The sequence below is a fragment of the Chironomus tepperi genome, unplaced genomic scaffold (assembly GCF_022539635.2).
Source record: "Chironomus tepperi strain 1889 unplaced genomic scaffold, CSIRO-AGI_Ctep_v1 contig_338, whole genome shotgun sequence".
NCBI classification, from domain to species: domain Eukaryota; kingdom Metazoa; phylum Arthropoda; class Insecta; order Diptera; family Chironomidae; genus Chironomus; species Chironomus tepperi.
Window position 1 is genome coordinate 396,866 of NW_027226460.1, and position 11,847 is coordinate 408,712.

Consider the following 11,847-nt stretch of genomic DNA (forward strand, 5'->3'; position numbering starts at 1 on the left):
AATTAGCCACCAAAAATCAATTCGCTGGATTTATTTTTAATTTTCTATTATTTAAAATCTGCAAGTCATGGATTTAATTATTAACACAAGCAACATTTTTGATGTTTCAATGTATTTTTACACACTTTTTTTATTATATTTTCCTTTGGTGTGAAAAAACCTCAAAAAAATAATTTATTTTAAATGTAGCAGAAGCATGCCATTTCAATACATATGTAGTCAAATATAATTTCTAGTGGGCTTTTCTGGCATGCAAAACAAGATCCAAGTTACTTTTAGTCCCAGACTACATTCGTATACCTCAAATACCTGCCTCAATATGATAATATTATCATTTCATACATAGAATAATTATATAGGAAAACAGTAAAATTAAAATGTGTATATGTGGTTACTCGTACCGGTGCATTTTGCACTTACTTCATAATAAATTAGGACATGATTAAAAATAATATTAAAAGATTCATATTGATAATTTTGTATGAAAATTAATTAAGTTAACGGACGGACGGACGGACGGATAAAGTGCGGACAATATCGTCTTTTCCTATGTATTAGAAAAATGCACAAAAAAAACCTTATGTGTAGGTTATCAATTGAATTCGGATTCTTATCGTAGTTTATTTTTCATATTGTTACACACTCTAAGCTTATTTAATACATGATTACGAATGAATGCTTACACTGCTTAATAGTCTAATTTGAACTTTTATAGAATAAACATGACGTTTTTTGAAATAATTGGATTTATTGTCATTTTTTATTATATAGTTCAAGTAATATTATGGATAATACTTGACTGTGACATTATGCTGTATTATAAAACACAGTTTGGAAAGCCTATAAGTTAGTTAGTAAGGTTTAATTTAATTAACTTTATATTCATAAAAATATATATTTTAGATACATTAAAAGACAAAGTTGTGTGGATTACGGGAGCAAGCTCAGGAATTGGTAGAGAACTAGCAAAACAATTATCTAAGAATGGAGTACGAGTAGTACTAAGTGGAAGAAATATTCAAGAATTGGAAGCTGCAAAACTTGAATGCATGAATATTTCAAAAGGTCAATTAAAGTCAAATGATATACTAGTTCTTCCCTTCGATATGCTAAATCTAGATTTTCATCGCGGGGCATTTAACCGTGTAATATCTCATTTTGGAAGTTTTCATATATTGGTCAATAATGCTGGAAGATCTCAGCGGGCAGAATGGAATAAAATTGATATTAATGTCGATCGAGAACTATTTGAACTAGATGTTTTCTCCGTTATAAATTTATCGCGAATCGCGGTTACATATTTCGACAAATACAATATTGATGGACAGCTAGCGATAACAAGTTCTACAGCTGGATTGTTTGGTGCACCAAATTCTGCTTCTTATACTGGTGCTAAACATTCATTGCACGTAATAAATCTTCTTTTACGATATATGCTAAGAATATATTTAAATTTTAATTGAATTGCAATACTTCAAAGCAAAATTGAGTTTAAAAAATTATTTAAAATTTTTGGAAAGTCAAAATAGTGTTAGTCCACTTTTATGAACAAAAAAGGAAATCTAGATTTTTTTTTGTTATAATTTGCTATATTTCCTTAAATACATTTTAATTAGTAACTTTTATCTTATTAACACTCGTTTTCTGTAATAGAATATTTAGGCTCTATATTTCCGCATAGTTTATTATGTGAGGAAAATGTTATTTTAAAATTTTCTAAACTTAAAGCTTTATTATTAACTTGAAATTTTCTTAAAATAATACATCCTTATGAATAATTTTTATTTCTTTGCTTGTCAAGGGATATTTTGAAGCACTGAGAACAGAAAAGAACAATATCAACGTTAATCTTTACTGTCCAGGTCCAACATTTTCAAATTTTCTACAGGAATCTTTCATTGAAACTCAGGGAGCCAAATATAATCAACGTGTTAGTGGCACAGATCGTCGAATGACAACAGAAAGATGTGCATATTTATATGCAGTGGCCTTAGCAAACAATATTCATTTATCATGGTCAGGAATTTTTCCAATCAACTTGATACTTTATGTTGGACTGTACTATCCAAACATAAAAAAATTGTAAGACAATTAACAAATTTCATTATGTATAAATTTTTATATTTGAATATATCTTTAGATTAATGACGATGGGAGTTACAAGGTTATTGGGAAAAGTTCGAGACTCGCGTTAGTCAATCCTAAAATATTTTTAAAATAATAAACCAAATAACAAAAGCACAACTTTTTTAAAAAATAAAAACATTGCTTATGCATTAAAAATTCAAAGGGAGCTCTGATCGTTCCTGTTATCTTGTAGTTAATACAAGTTTTTATATATTTCCAGTGGAGTCAAATGAAAAAAAAAAATGTCTCATGTAAGTAAATTTTCCTGTCAGTCTTCTTTCCCTCGTGTATACATTATTAAATTTATATGTGAACGAATATATAAAATATTTTTGTTCTGAATTTTTTTTTCACATTTACTCTTTCCTGTAATGTTAAAATTATGCTTTATGAGATATTATTGTACCTTTTTTAAAAGAACTAAGCGCTAAGTTAGAGCAAAGAGGGTAGAATGGTAGCGACAAGAAAAGGTAGTATGAACATAGCACACAGACTTTGTAAATTAGTGAGCTCACATTATGAGCAATGCATGTATATAAAACATTTGGAAGCACAGGGAATGAAGAAAAAACTGTGTCGATGCTCAACATTCTGGATTATACATATGCATGTCTGTATACATAGTTTATGTTTTGATATAAGAAAAGATTACATCCACTTATGTGAATACTTTATATTGTGCATATGAAAAAATATAGGAGTAGTAAGGAGTGACTTTCATGACTGCATAAATCATTAATTAGCTTCTGCTATTTTGAAATATGCACAACAACACAACCAAACAGCAATATGCTACAATAGAAATACATAGGAAGTAGTAAAGCAGTTTAGAGGTGAACTAATAATCTAATTATGCAAATTAATTCCACATAATGCATGAATTGCTACATCCTATTTTCATTCATACACATACATGCTGTGATTCGACTTTCATGCGTAAAATTTTATTTACAAAAATAATTTGCAGCTTAAATTGAATTGATCAATGAATTTGCCAATTCAAATATTGTCAATGCATCAAGGAACAAACGAACATCCAATGCCAATAGAATATCATTTCATATCAGGAGTCGAAATCATATTTTGAATAAAAAATTTCTCATATTATACATATTTGAACAAGTTATAAAATTATTGCCATTTCTTCATAAATTCAAAATTCATGAACAGGGGCGAAGCCAGATATTTTTCAAAGAAAGTTCTGACATTTTTTTTTCAAGGGAATTTTGATTCATAAAACTAAGTACGATTCGGTAAGTACGATTCAATTCAAAGTATTGTGAGCAAACATGAAGCAACCGAGTTAAGATGACTTTTTGGAAAATCTTTCTACCCTGCATACGATCTGATAATTATTAAATTTAAAGTAGAATAATTTTTTAACTACTTCCATTAGGAATCTCGTAAAAATATTTTTCATTTTGCTACCATTTTTGTTTTATGGTAAACATATTACACTTTCAACAATGACTATAATGTTAATGATGGTGTGGTGAAGAATGTGCTGAACGAACTGTGCCATTGAAAAGCATAAAGTAAACACAAAATATAAGTTAGAGACAAAAGTTGTACTTCTAACAATTGTCATTGTCACCCATATTGTGTTTTTTTTAGCGCATTTTTTCAAAAAGATAGCTTAATAAGGCACTTTGTCTGTTCATTCGACTGGAACGCGAGATCTCAAAAACTAGACATCGTAGAAAGCTAAGGATTGTTCTAAACTCAGTTCTATCGAGTTATTGGGTTATCGGTCATTTAGAATTTTTGATTTCAGTACAAAATGTAAACAACTTTTGGCGGAAAAATTTTTAAACTTGCAAAACCGTTAGAAAGTTTGAATCTCAGAAAACCGTTATAAGAAAAAATTATTTTTATTGCATATTTTTCCGATAGACCTACTGGATCTTGTTTTGCAGATCTGGAAGTGACCTGAATATTACTGGATCTCGTTTTGTGGGTTGGGAAGTGACCTGGATCCTACTAGATATCGTTTTGAAGATCTGGAATGAATTAATAATCTATTACTGATCGCTAGGACAAAAATGCGCTTAAGTCCCTCGATCAATAGCACGAGGGCTTTTGTAATTTTTTTTCTATTGTAATGAAAGTACGATGGCAAAAAACTCTTCCCATTAATGTAATGATAATGATGACTGAAAGAAGCTTTTTTTGAAATAAAACAAAAGGAATTTCAAGCATAGAATATGTATGTATTATCTTTGTAAATGAATAGCAACTATTTCTTTACAGAATATATCTTTACGATTTGTTATTGAAAAAACTTTATTTCTTTGATAAGTTTTTTTTTACAAAAACAGCATGTCTTTTATAAATAATTTTTTTAAAAAAAAACCACCTATAAAAAAAAATTTAAGATCAGAAAGTTAGAAAGTTTATTTTTTTCTGTTGATAGTATTTGATTTTAAAAAATAAATGCTGTAGGTGTAAAATTCAAACACAAATAAAAAACTCCATGCGAGTTTAATAGAAACTTAGCAATAAATACTAAGACCCACTAAGACATATTCACATTCTTAAGTAGTACGTATGAGCAGGGATTGTGCATCTCAAGTTTTAATACACATTTTCAACTTTTTCTAATTTATTACCAACACACATAAGATTAATTTTTTTTATAAACGTGTTAATTTATAACTGTGTTGATGATCTTTGCTTTGTTGATGTCCATATCAACATTCCATAAATTGACAATTCAGTAGATATTAGAAACTCATTGAAAAGTGTTTTTTGTTATTTTTTATTCAAAACTCATCAGTAATGGGATTGTTAGCTGCAATCGGTCTTATTGTTATTATATATTATATAGTTCAATTTTTTTTATGGACAATTTTAGATTGTGATATTGAACTGTTTATTGCTTCGATTCTAGGAAAGCCCATTAGTAAGTTAAAACGTTTAAATTTTAAATTAATGAGATTGAATTGTAACATATACACTTTAGGCAATTTAAAAGGAAAAGTCGTATGGATTACTGGAGCAAGTTCCGGTATTGGACGAGAACTTGCAAAAGTACTATCTAAAAATGGTGTTAGACTTGTTTTAACAGCACGAAATTCTCGTGAATTAGAAGCGACTAAACAAGAATGTTTAGTCCTTGCTGGAGGAGCATTGAATTCAGATGATGTTCTTGTAATACCATTAGATATGTTGAAATTCGCATATCATCAAGATACATTCAATCGTGTTGTACAGCATTTTCGTGGTCTCCATATTCTAGTCAATAATGCTGGAAGATCACAGAGAGCAGAATGGAATAAAATTGACATCAATGTTGATCGAGAGTTATTTGAGTTAGATGTGTTCTCTGTTATTCATTTATCACGTCTTGCTGTCACATATTTCGAACAAAATAATATTAAGGGACAGTTGGCGGTAACAAGTTCAACAGCTGGACTTATAGGAGCACCAAACTCTGCTTCGTATACCGGAGCCAAGCATGCTATACATGTATGCATTTTTAAATTTAAAAATATGTATTATGTTCATGTGATTTTAATTTTTTAGGGATATTTTGAAGCATTAAGAAATGAGAAGCCTAACATCAATGTTAATATTTACTGTCCTGGCCCAACATTTTCAAATTTCCTCCAAGAAGCATTTGTTGAGATTCCAGGTCAAAAATACAATCAACCCGTTCAAAGTGACGACAAACGAATGACAGCCGAACGATGTGCCTATTTATATGCTGTGGCGTTAGCTAATAACACAGGATTATGCTGGTCAGGAATTTTCCCCATCAATTGGATTGCTTATATTGGTTTATATTATCCCAACATCAAGCGGTTGTGAGTGAAATTTCAAATATTTTTATTGCTTAGATATCACATGCCATTCTTATATGGATATTTTTCCACTTTATTCTATTCATGACAATTTTTCAAACCAATCGAGTAGAAATGTGTGATGAAACTTTTTATTCAAATTATTTTATGTATATTCTTTCTTTAATTTTTTGCACATTCCTTAGTTTGCTTGCAGTTGTTGGTACAGGACGCTTGAAGAAGATTCGAGATGGGCGATACAGCAATTCAAATGATCCAAGTAGAGCTTGAAAACTAGTCTGTTTTATTTATTAAAAATCACTCATTGAACATAAGATTTAACGTTTAGAATCTCATCTGCTTTAATTTTAAAATCAAAATGTATGAAATAATACTTGCTTTAAAATATAAGCAAATAAATAAATATATTAACGTTAATATTAATTTAAATTTTCTGTAATTTGAGATTAGCAAATTTAGATTATTTGTTCCCGGGAGAAACAAATGAAACCTCAAATAGAGGAGCTAAAATATTATAGTTTTATCTAATTTTATTTAATCAAATTCAAACTTGAAAAAAAAAAACAATTCTTCGATGAAATTCTTTAAAAAAAACTCATCTCTCAAAGAGTTGCCATTTTGTAACACCAGAAAAACTTTTCAACATCAAACATATAGATTGAATTTGTTTTATTTTAAAACTTACAAATCCTTTGTAACATAATGGATTTTGCATCATTGATATCAGAGCCAAAAGAACAAATAATAGTGAAAACAAAACTAAATAAAGAAAATAATCAAATTTTAAACATACGGTAGTCAAAATAACATTAAAAAATTTAATCAAAAATTATTCTACAAAATTCTACAGAATATACAGAACCTGAAGGGTTTATGCTTTTATTTAATTTTTGGACTGAAATCTAAATATTTTCTACTTTTTTATGTATTTAAAAATGCATATTCGAATCAAGCTCTTCATGATATACACTTTTATGAAAATATGCAACATGATGTGCAACTTCAAGAATTTTTATTACATTATTTTATTTGATTTTTTTTTTTCGCTTCACTGAAGTTCGTTAAAATTGCATAATAAAGTTTTTTAAACATATAACAGCAAAATCTCGTTAATAACAAAAAAAGGCTCTTTTTTCTGTGCATTTTTAAAAACTTGTTTTCATCATTTTGTTTGTTTGTTATCAAGGGTCTGTGAAATCTCAAAACTAGACTTCGTAGGGAGCCCAAATATGTAAAAAAAAATCTTTATCTTCTTCATTGCGTTTTGCTTTCACTATTATTTGACGACATACTTAATGTTTTAATTTACGTATGAATTTTAGGAAATGAAATTTTGTAAAATACTGCAATTATTCAGCTCAAGTCGTGTTAAAAGCATGTTTACGCTAAGAATTGATTTTCATTAAATTCTCATCTATTTGATACTCGAATAATTATAGCTGCCGAAGAATGCGCTTCACTCACAGGGAAATTTGTAATTTTTATAGTAAAGAAAGCTTAATAAGAGAAAAAATATATTTATAACAAGCAAAAGTTTATTTTAGGTTAGAACCTTTATAAAGTTTTTCATTCTCAATTGTATATGACTATATATATTAAAACTTTTTACTATCTCAATTAAACTTGCTTATGGAGTATCAAGAATGTAATTTTCAAATCTAAGTTTCGATTAAATTTAGGCTCTGGGTTCAATTTTATTGTGCCTTTACGGATTTTAAAAAATTAAATCTGTTCAATCAATACTAATAATATATGGTGGTTTTTAGCTAGTTACTTCTCCATAGAAAAAATTTGAACCTAAAATTAAATTTTTCAATAAATTTTTTCACTTAAAAATTAAAGTTTTTATAATTTTGCAGATGCAGTTTCTCATTTTCTAACTTACAAGTTAATTGCTTAAATGCCGTGTATTTTAATTCTTAGGTTATGATATGTGACCAAAAAAGAATTTTATAAGAATTCTAAGAATGGAATTCATTTTTAGCTATTTCACAATCTAGAAAGGTCAAACTCACTTTACTCCAGATAAAATTCGAACTGAAAAGTTCTCAGATATTGTTTCTATTTTTGTGTGACACCTCGATGTCCAGAAATTGGGCGGACTATATTTTTTGGGAAAATATTTTTTTTGGCTCGGAATTTTTGGAACATATTTTTTTGGAATTTAATTATTTGGAAAATAAAATTTTGGAATAGAATTATTTGGAAAGGAATTTTTTGTATTTGTTACCTTTTGGAATTATTTTTTTGGAAAATATTTTCTTGTTAATTTTTATTTGGAAAATATTTATTTGGAAAAACTTTTTTTGGAAGAGAAATTTTTGGAAATTAAAAATCTAACAAATTTTTGCTTGCATTTTAATTTGTGGAATATTTGTTCGGCGGATTTTTTATAATTCAACAGTCCTAAATTATTGTCTTTTATATAAAAAGTTCTCTAACTTTCAGTCAACGGAACAAAGGTGACTTAGGTGCCGGATATTTTGCTAAGGAAATTATCCTAAAAGAATTAACGTGTGAAAAGTTATGAACTTTTAAAGTAAAAAGAACAATCAAAATTAATTTTCAATTTTCATAAAATTTTTATTAATCCATTTCAACCATTTTTTCTCGAAATTCCTAATATATATTATAAACACCCAATTCCTTTGCTGATAAAAGAAGAACGGAAGCCATGTGAAGCCGAAAATTGAGGGGAATCAGGGGGTATGGGTGTTGTAATGTGAAGTTATGTGAAGCCATGTGAAGGCCATGTGAAGCCGAAAATTGAGGGGTATCAGGGGTATGAGTGGTGTAATGTGAATCCGTGTGAAACCATGTGAAACCGAAAATTGAGGGGTATCAGAAGGAATGTGGGTGTAATGGGATGCCACATGAAGCTATGTGAAGCTGAAAATTCTGAAGATGGGGTGCCACGGGCGCTCCCGATACTCTAGTAACATAATATTTATATATCTTTGAATATATTTCGTGCATACCAATAGATAAGCCCGCCTGACTTATTATATCGTAATTTGATAGTGTTAAAGTGTAGGAAAAATCATTTAAATATAAAAAAGGAATGTTATGTAATAGAAAACTTTTGCAGCGTGCTCAATGAAATATTGTTTTATTGTAGCCCTTATGAAATTTTCTATGTAATTTGAATTTTACATTCTTTTATTAATTTTTTCAATTTAAATAATTATCATCGGAAATGACTGTTCAAATCTTCAAAATCATCACTATTATAAAATTTCTTTAATTTTTAAGAACGTTTTTAAAGGAATTTACTTTAATATACATAATATAAGTTTTGTACTTCGCCAAAAAAATTTACATTAAACGAAGAACATCAAATATCTTTCATGTTAGCATACGAACATAAGTAACATATTTAAAAAATAATTTAAAATTCTAATATCTTAGAATGTTTATGATATGTGTTTGAAAATTTTGAGAAATTTAACAAAATAGAAAAAAAAATAATAATAATAAAATAAAAAGAAAAGGGTAAGGGGCCGTTCACTTATTACGTTCGCTTTTTAGGAGGGAGGGGGGTCTAGGATTTTGTAACAGCCTTAACCAAAAATTTTTTTTTCATGGACATTTTGTAACGAGGAGGGGACGGGGGTGTCTAGAAATTCGTTTTTTTGCCCCTAAAATAAGAATTTAAAATAAGAAATTATAATTAATTAAAATTTTCTGAATATAAATAAATAATAATCACAATGCCAAATAATAAAACAAATAAAACTTGAAATTTGGAAAATCTCAAAACCTTAAAAATTTAAGTTTTTATAGGATTTGCCAAAATTAGATGCACATAGATGCATAGATGCAGAAAACTGCAGGCCTGCGCATTTGGATGCGCATCTAAATGTATTTGAAAATTTAACCAAATACTTTAAAAACTCTTAAAATGACAATTTATTTATTAATATGGTGAAAAATCTTGAAAATGCGACTTTTCCCTTAATAATAATTCATCCTATATAATGATGAAAGACTCTAAAAAATAACATTTTTTAAAAAATATTTAAAATAAAGTCAAAATATCATAGAAAATGTTATTTCTGATTTAGTTTTCCAAACTAAAAAAGGCAATTTTTCATCTTTATTCATACAAAAAATTCAGATGGATGCATTTGGATGCAATTGGATGCAAATTAATTATCAAAAAGTTTAGATTTTTTTTTAAATCATATAATTTTCTAAATTTTCCTCAATATTAATTAAAGATTGTGTCATGTTAGTTTATCGATTTTGGCTCTTAAACTGTTCAAAAAACTTCCCCACAATAGTAAATAATAGTTATTTTCGGGATCCAGGGCCTAGAATTTCCTGCGAAATCCTGAAAATTTAAATGCCAATTCCGAAAATTTATCGTGACCGGGATTTTGAGAAATCATACTTTCTACACCAAAGCATTAATAAAAAAGAGAAGAAAATATTTTTAATACTTATAACAAACAAATAAATTCACAATTTTCAAAAGTCAAAACGTGTTAAGAATGTTTGAAAAGAAAGGCAACTAAAGAAATATTTTCATTCGAAATCATGAAAATACTCTACAATTTTTCTTTTAAAGCTATTCTTTTAATGCATTGAAAATATGGAGACATTTTTTTAATGAGTTTTTTCCTTTGGCAAGGAAAATTTGAGATGATTTTTTTTTTTCAAACGACTTTTTTCATAACTCTTTGTCATCTCGTGATTCAATGATAAATGATTTCTTTTTTTCATTGTTTTCTATGATTAGGTACATATTTAAATAATAAATTTTCTATTAGATCTAATGTTTGCTTCAATTTTAAACTAAATTGGTAGGCTATAATTTAAAACAGAACTGAAGTATAAGATTCGACTAATTAAACGATCCAAAAAAGGAAACCACTATTAGAACACACATCTAATTTATGTTAAAATCGTTCAATTTAAAACTACACTTTCATTAAACAATAAATAAAAAATAAAAAATAATAAAAAAAAAAAAAAAACATTTTAAACAGACGAAAACATGAACTTTATCTCATGACTGGTATTTATCCTTTCCACATGTCTCTAAAAGATACAATATGCATATATCTAGTATTTAATGAATCATTTCTCAATATACGAGCAGAGAGGGGACATAATAATAGTTGCTTGGAGTATAGACGAAGTATTCAAGCAAAGGAAGAGATAAAGCACATAGCTTACAGATAATTGAAACATAGTGTAGTGCATGCATTAAAAAATATAAATTTTTTACTTTTTGTACTCGCTTGAATTCCACCATACATTCATACATATACCTTAAAAATTACATGACTTTCACAGAGTGACTGGACACATTGGCTTATAAATTACATTTTAGTAAAGCATACGAGCTCTAACATTCATTCGTTGTATGTATGGAGCAGTGGTTAGTTGGTTAGCTAGTGAATATGAGAAAAAATGTCCATTCAAGCAGTGAATAATTCTTTCTTTTTTCAATTTTATTCCTCAGACACTACAGCAGCAACATGTAAGACAAAAAAAAGTATGCTATAAATTTTCAGATACCTACAGAAAAATCCTTCTCATCTCTCTTGCTTTTACGTTTCACATGCATGAACTTTCAAAAGCCATAATCAACGAGAAAGTTCATATAAATAAGTGGAAATGATATAGACAATGATCATAGATCCAGATGAACATTTTTGTATATCGAACAATGACTACCAACTTTAAAGATAATAATATTTAAAAAGATATCTTTTTTATATGCAATCACTTTTTTACAATTAATATAGAATTTTGATAATTTTACAAGTTTTTATTCAAAAAAAGATTTTTATTTAAAAAACTAAAATTCAAGAAATATTATCGAACTTTGTTTTAGAAATACACATTTTAAATTGAGTGGTTGAGTAACTGATTTTAGCGCACTTTTGAAACTTGTTTGAAAAAGATA

The 11,847-nt window shown here is 27.9% G+C and overlaps 2 protein-coding genes across 2 annotated transcripts; both read left to right on the top strand.

Annotated features, from left to right (window-relative positions):
* Positions 1-709: 709 nt before the first annotated feature.
* LOC139093811 (dehydrogenase/reductase SDR family member 7-like) lies at positions 710-2,289 on the top strand. The gene is made up of 4 exons (XM_070644652.1): positions 710-846; positions 904-1,409; positions 1,802-2,082; positions 2,141-2,289. Exons 1-4 carry the CDS (start codon positions 723-725, stop codon positions 2,193-2,195), a joined length of 966 nt encoding a protein of 321 aa, XP_070500753.1. The 5' UTR covers positions 710-722; the 3' UTR covers positions 2,196-2,289.
* Positions 2,290-4,524: 2,235 nt separating this feature from the next.
* On the top strand, positions 4,525-6,353 carry LOC139093808 (dehydrogenase/reductase SDR family member 7-like). Its single transcript, XM_070644648.1, has 4 exons — positions 4,525-5,029; positions 5,090-5,595; positions 5,653-5,933; positions 6,116-6,353. Exons 1-4 carry the CDS (start codon positions 4,906-4,908, stop codon positions 6,198-6,200), a joined length of 996 nt encoding a protein of 331 aa, XP_070500749.1. The 5' UTR covers positions 4,525-4,905; the 3' UTR covers positions 6,201-6,353.
* The last annotated feature ends 5,494 nt before the right edge of the window (positions 6,354-11,847 follow it).

Coding starts and splice junctions, on each gene's coding strand:
- LOC139093808 (XM_070644648.1), top strand. CDS start 4,906: ATGGGATTGTTAGCTGCAATCGGTCTTATTGTTATTATATATTATATA. Junction 5,030..5,089: donor GATTCTAGGAAAGCCCATTA/GTAAGTTAAAAC, acceptor TATACACTTTAG/GCAATTTAAAAGGAAAAGTC. Junction 5,596..5,652: donor GAGCCAAGCATGCTATACAT/GTATGCATTTTT, acceptor TTAATTTTTTAG/GGATATTTTGAAGCATTAAG.
- LOC139093811 (XM_070644652.1), top strand. CDS start 723: ATGACGTTTTTTGAAATAATTGGATTTATTGTCATTTTTTATTATATA. Junction 847..903: donor ACAGTTTGGAAAGCCTATAA/GTTAGTTAGTAA, acceptor TATATATTTTAG/ATACATTAAAAGACAAAGTT. Junction 2,083..2,140: donor TATCCAAACATAAAAAAATT/GTAAGACAATTA, acceptor ATATATCTTTAG/ATTAATGACGATGGGAGTTA.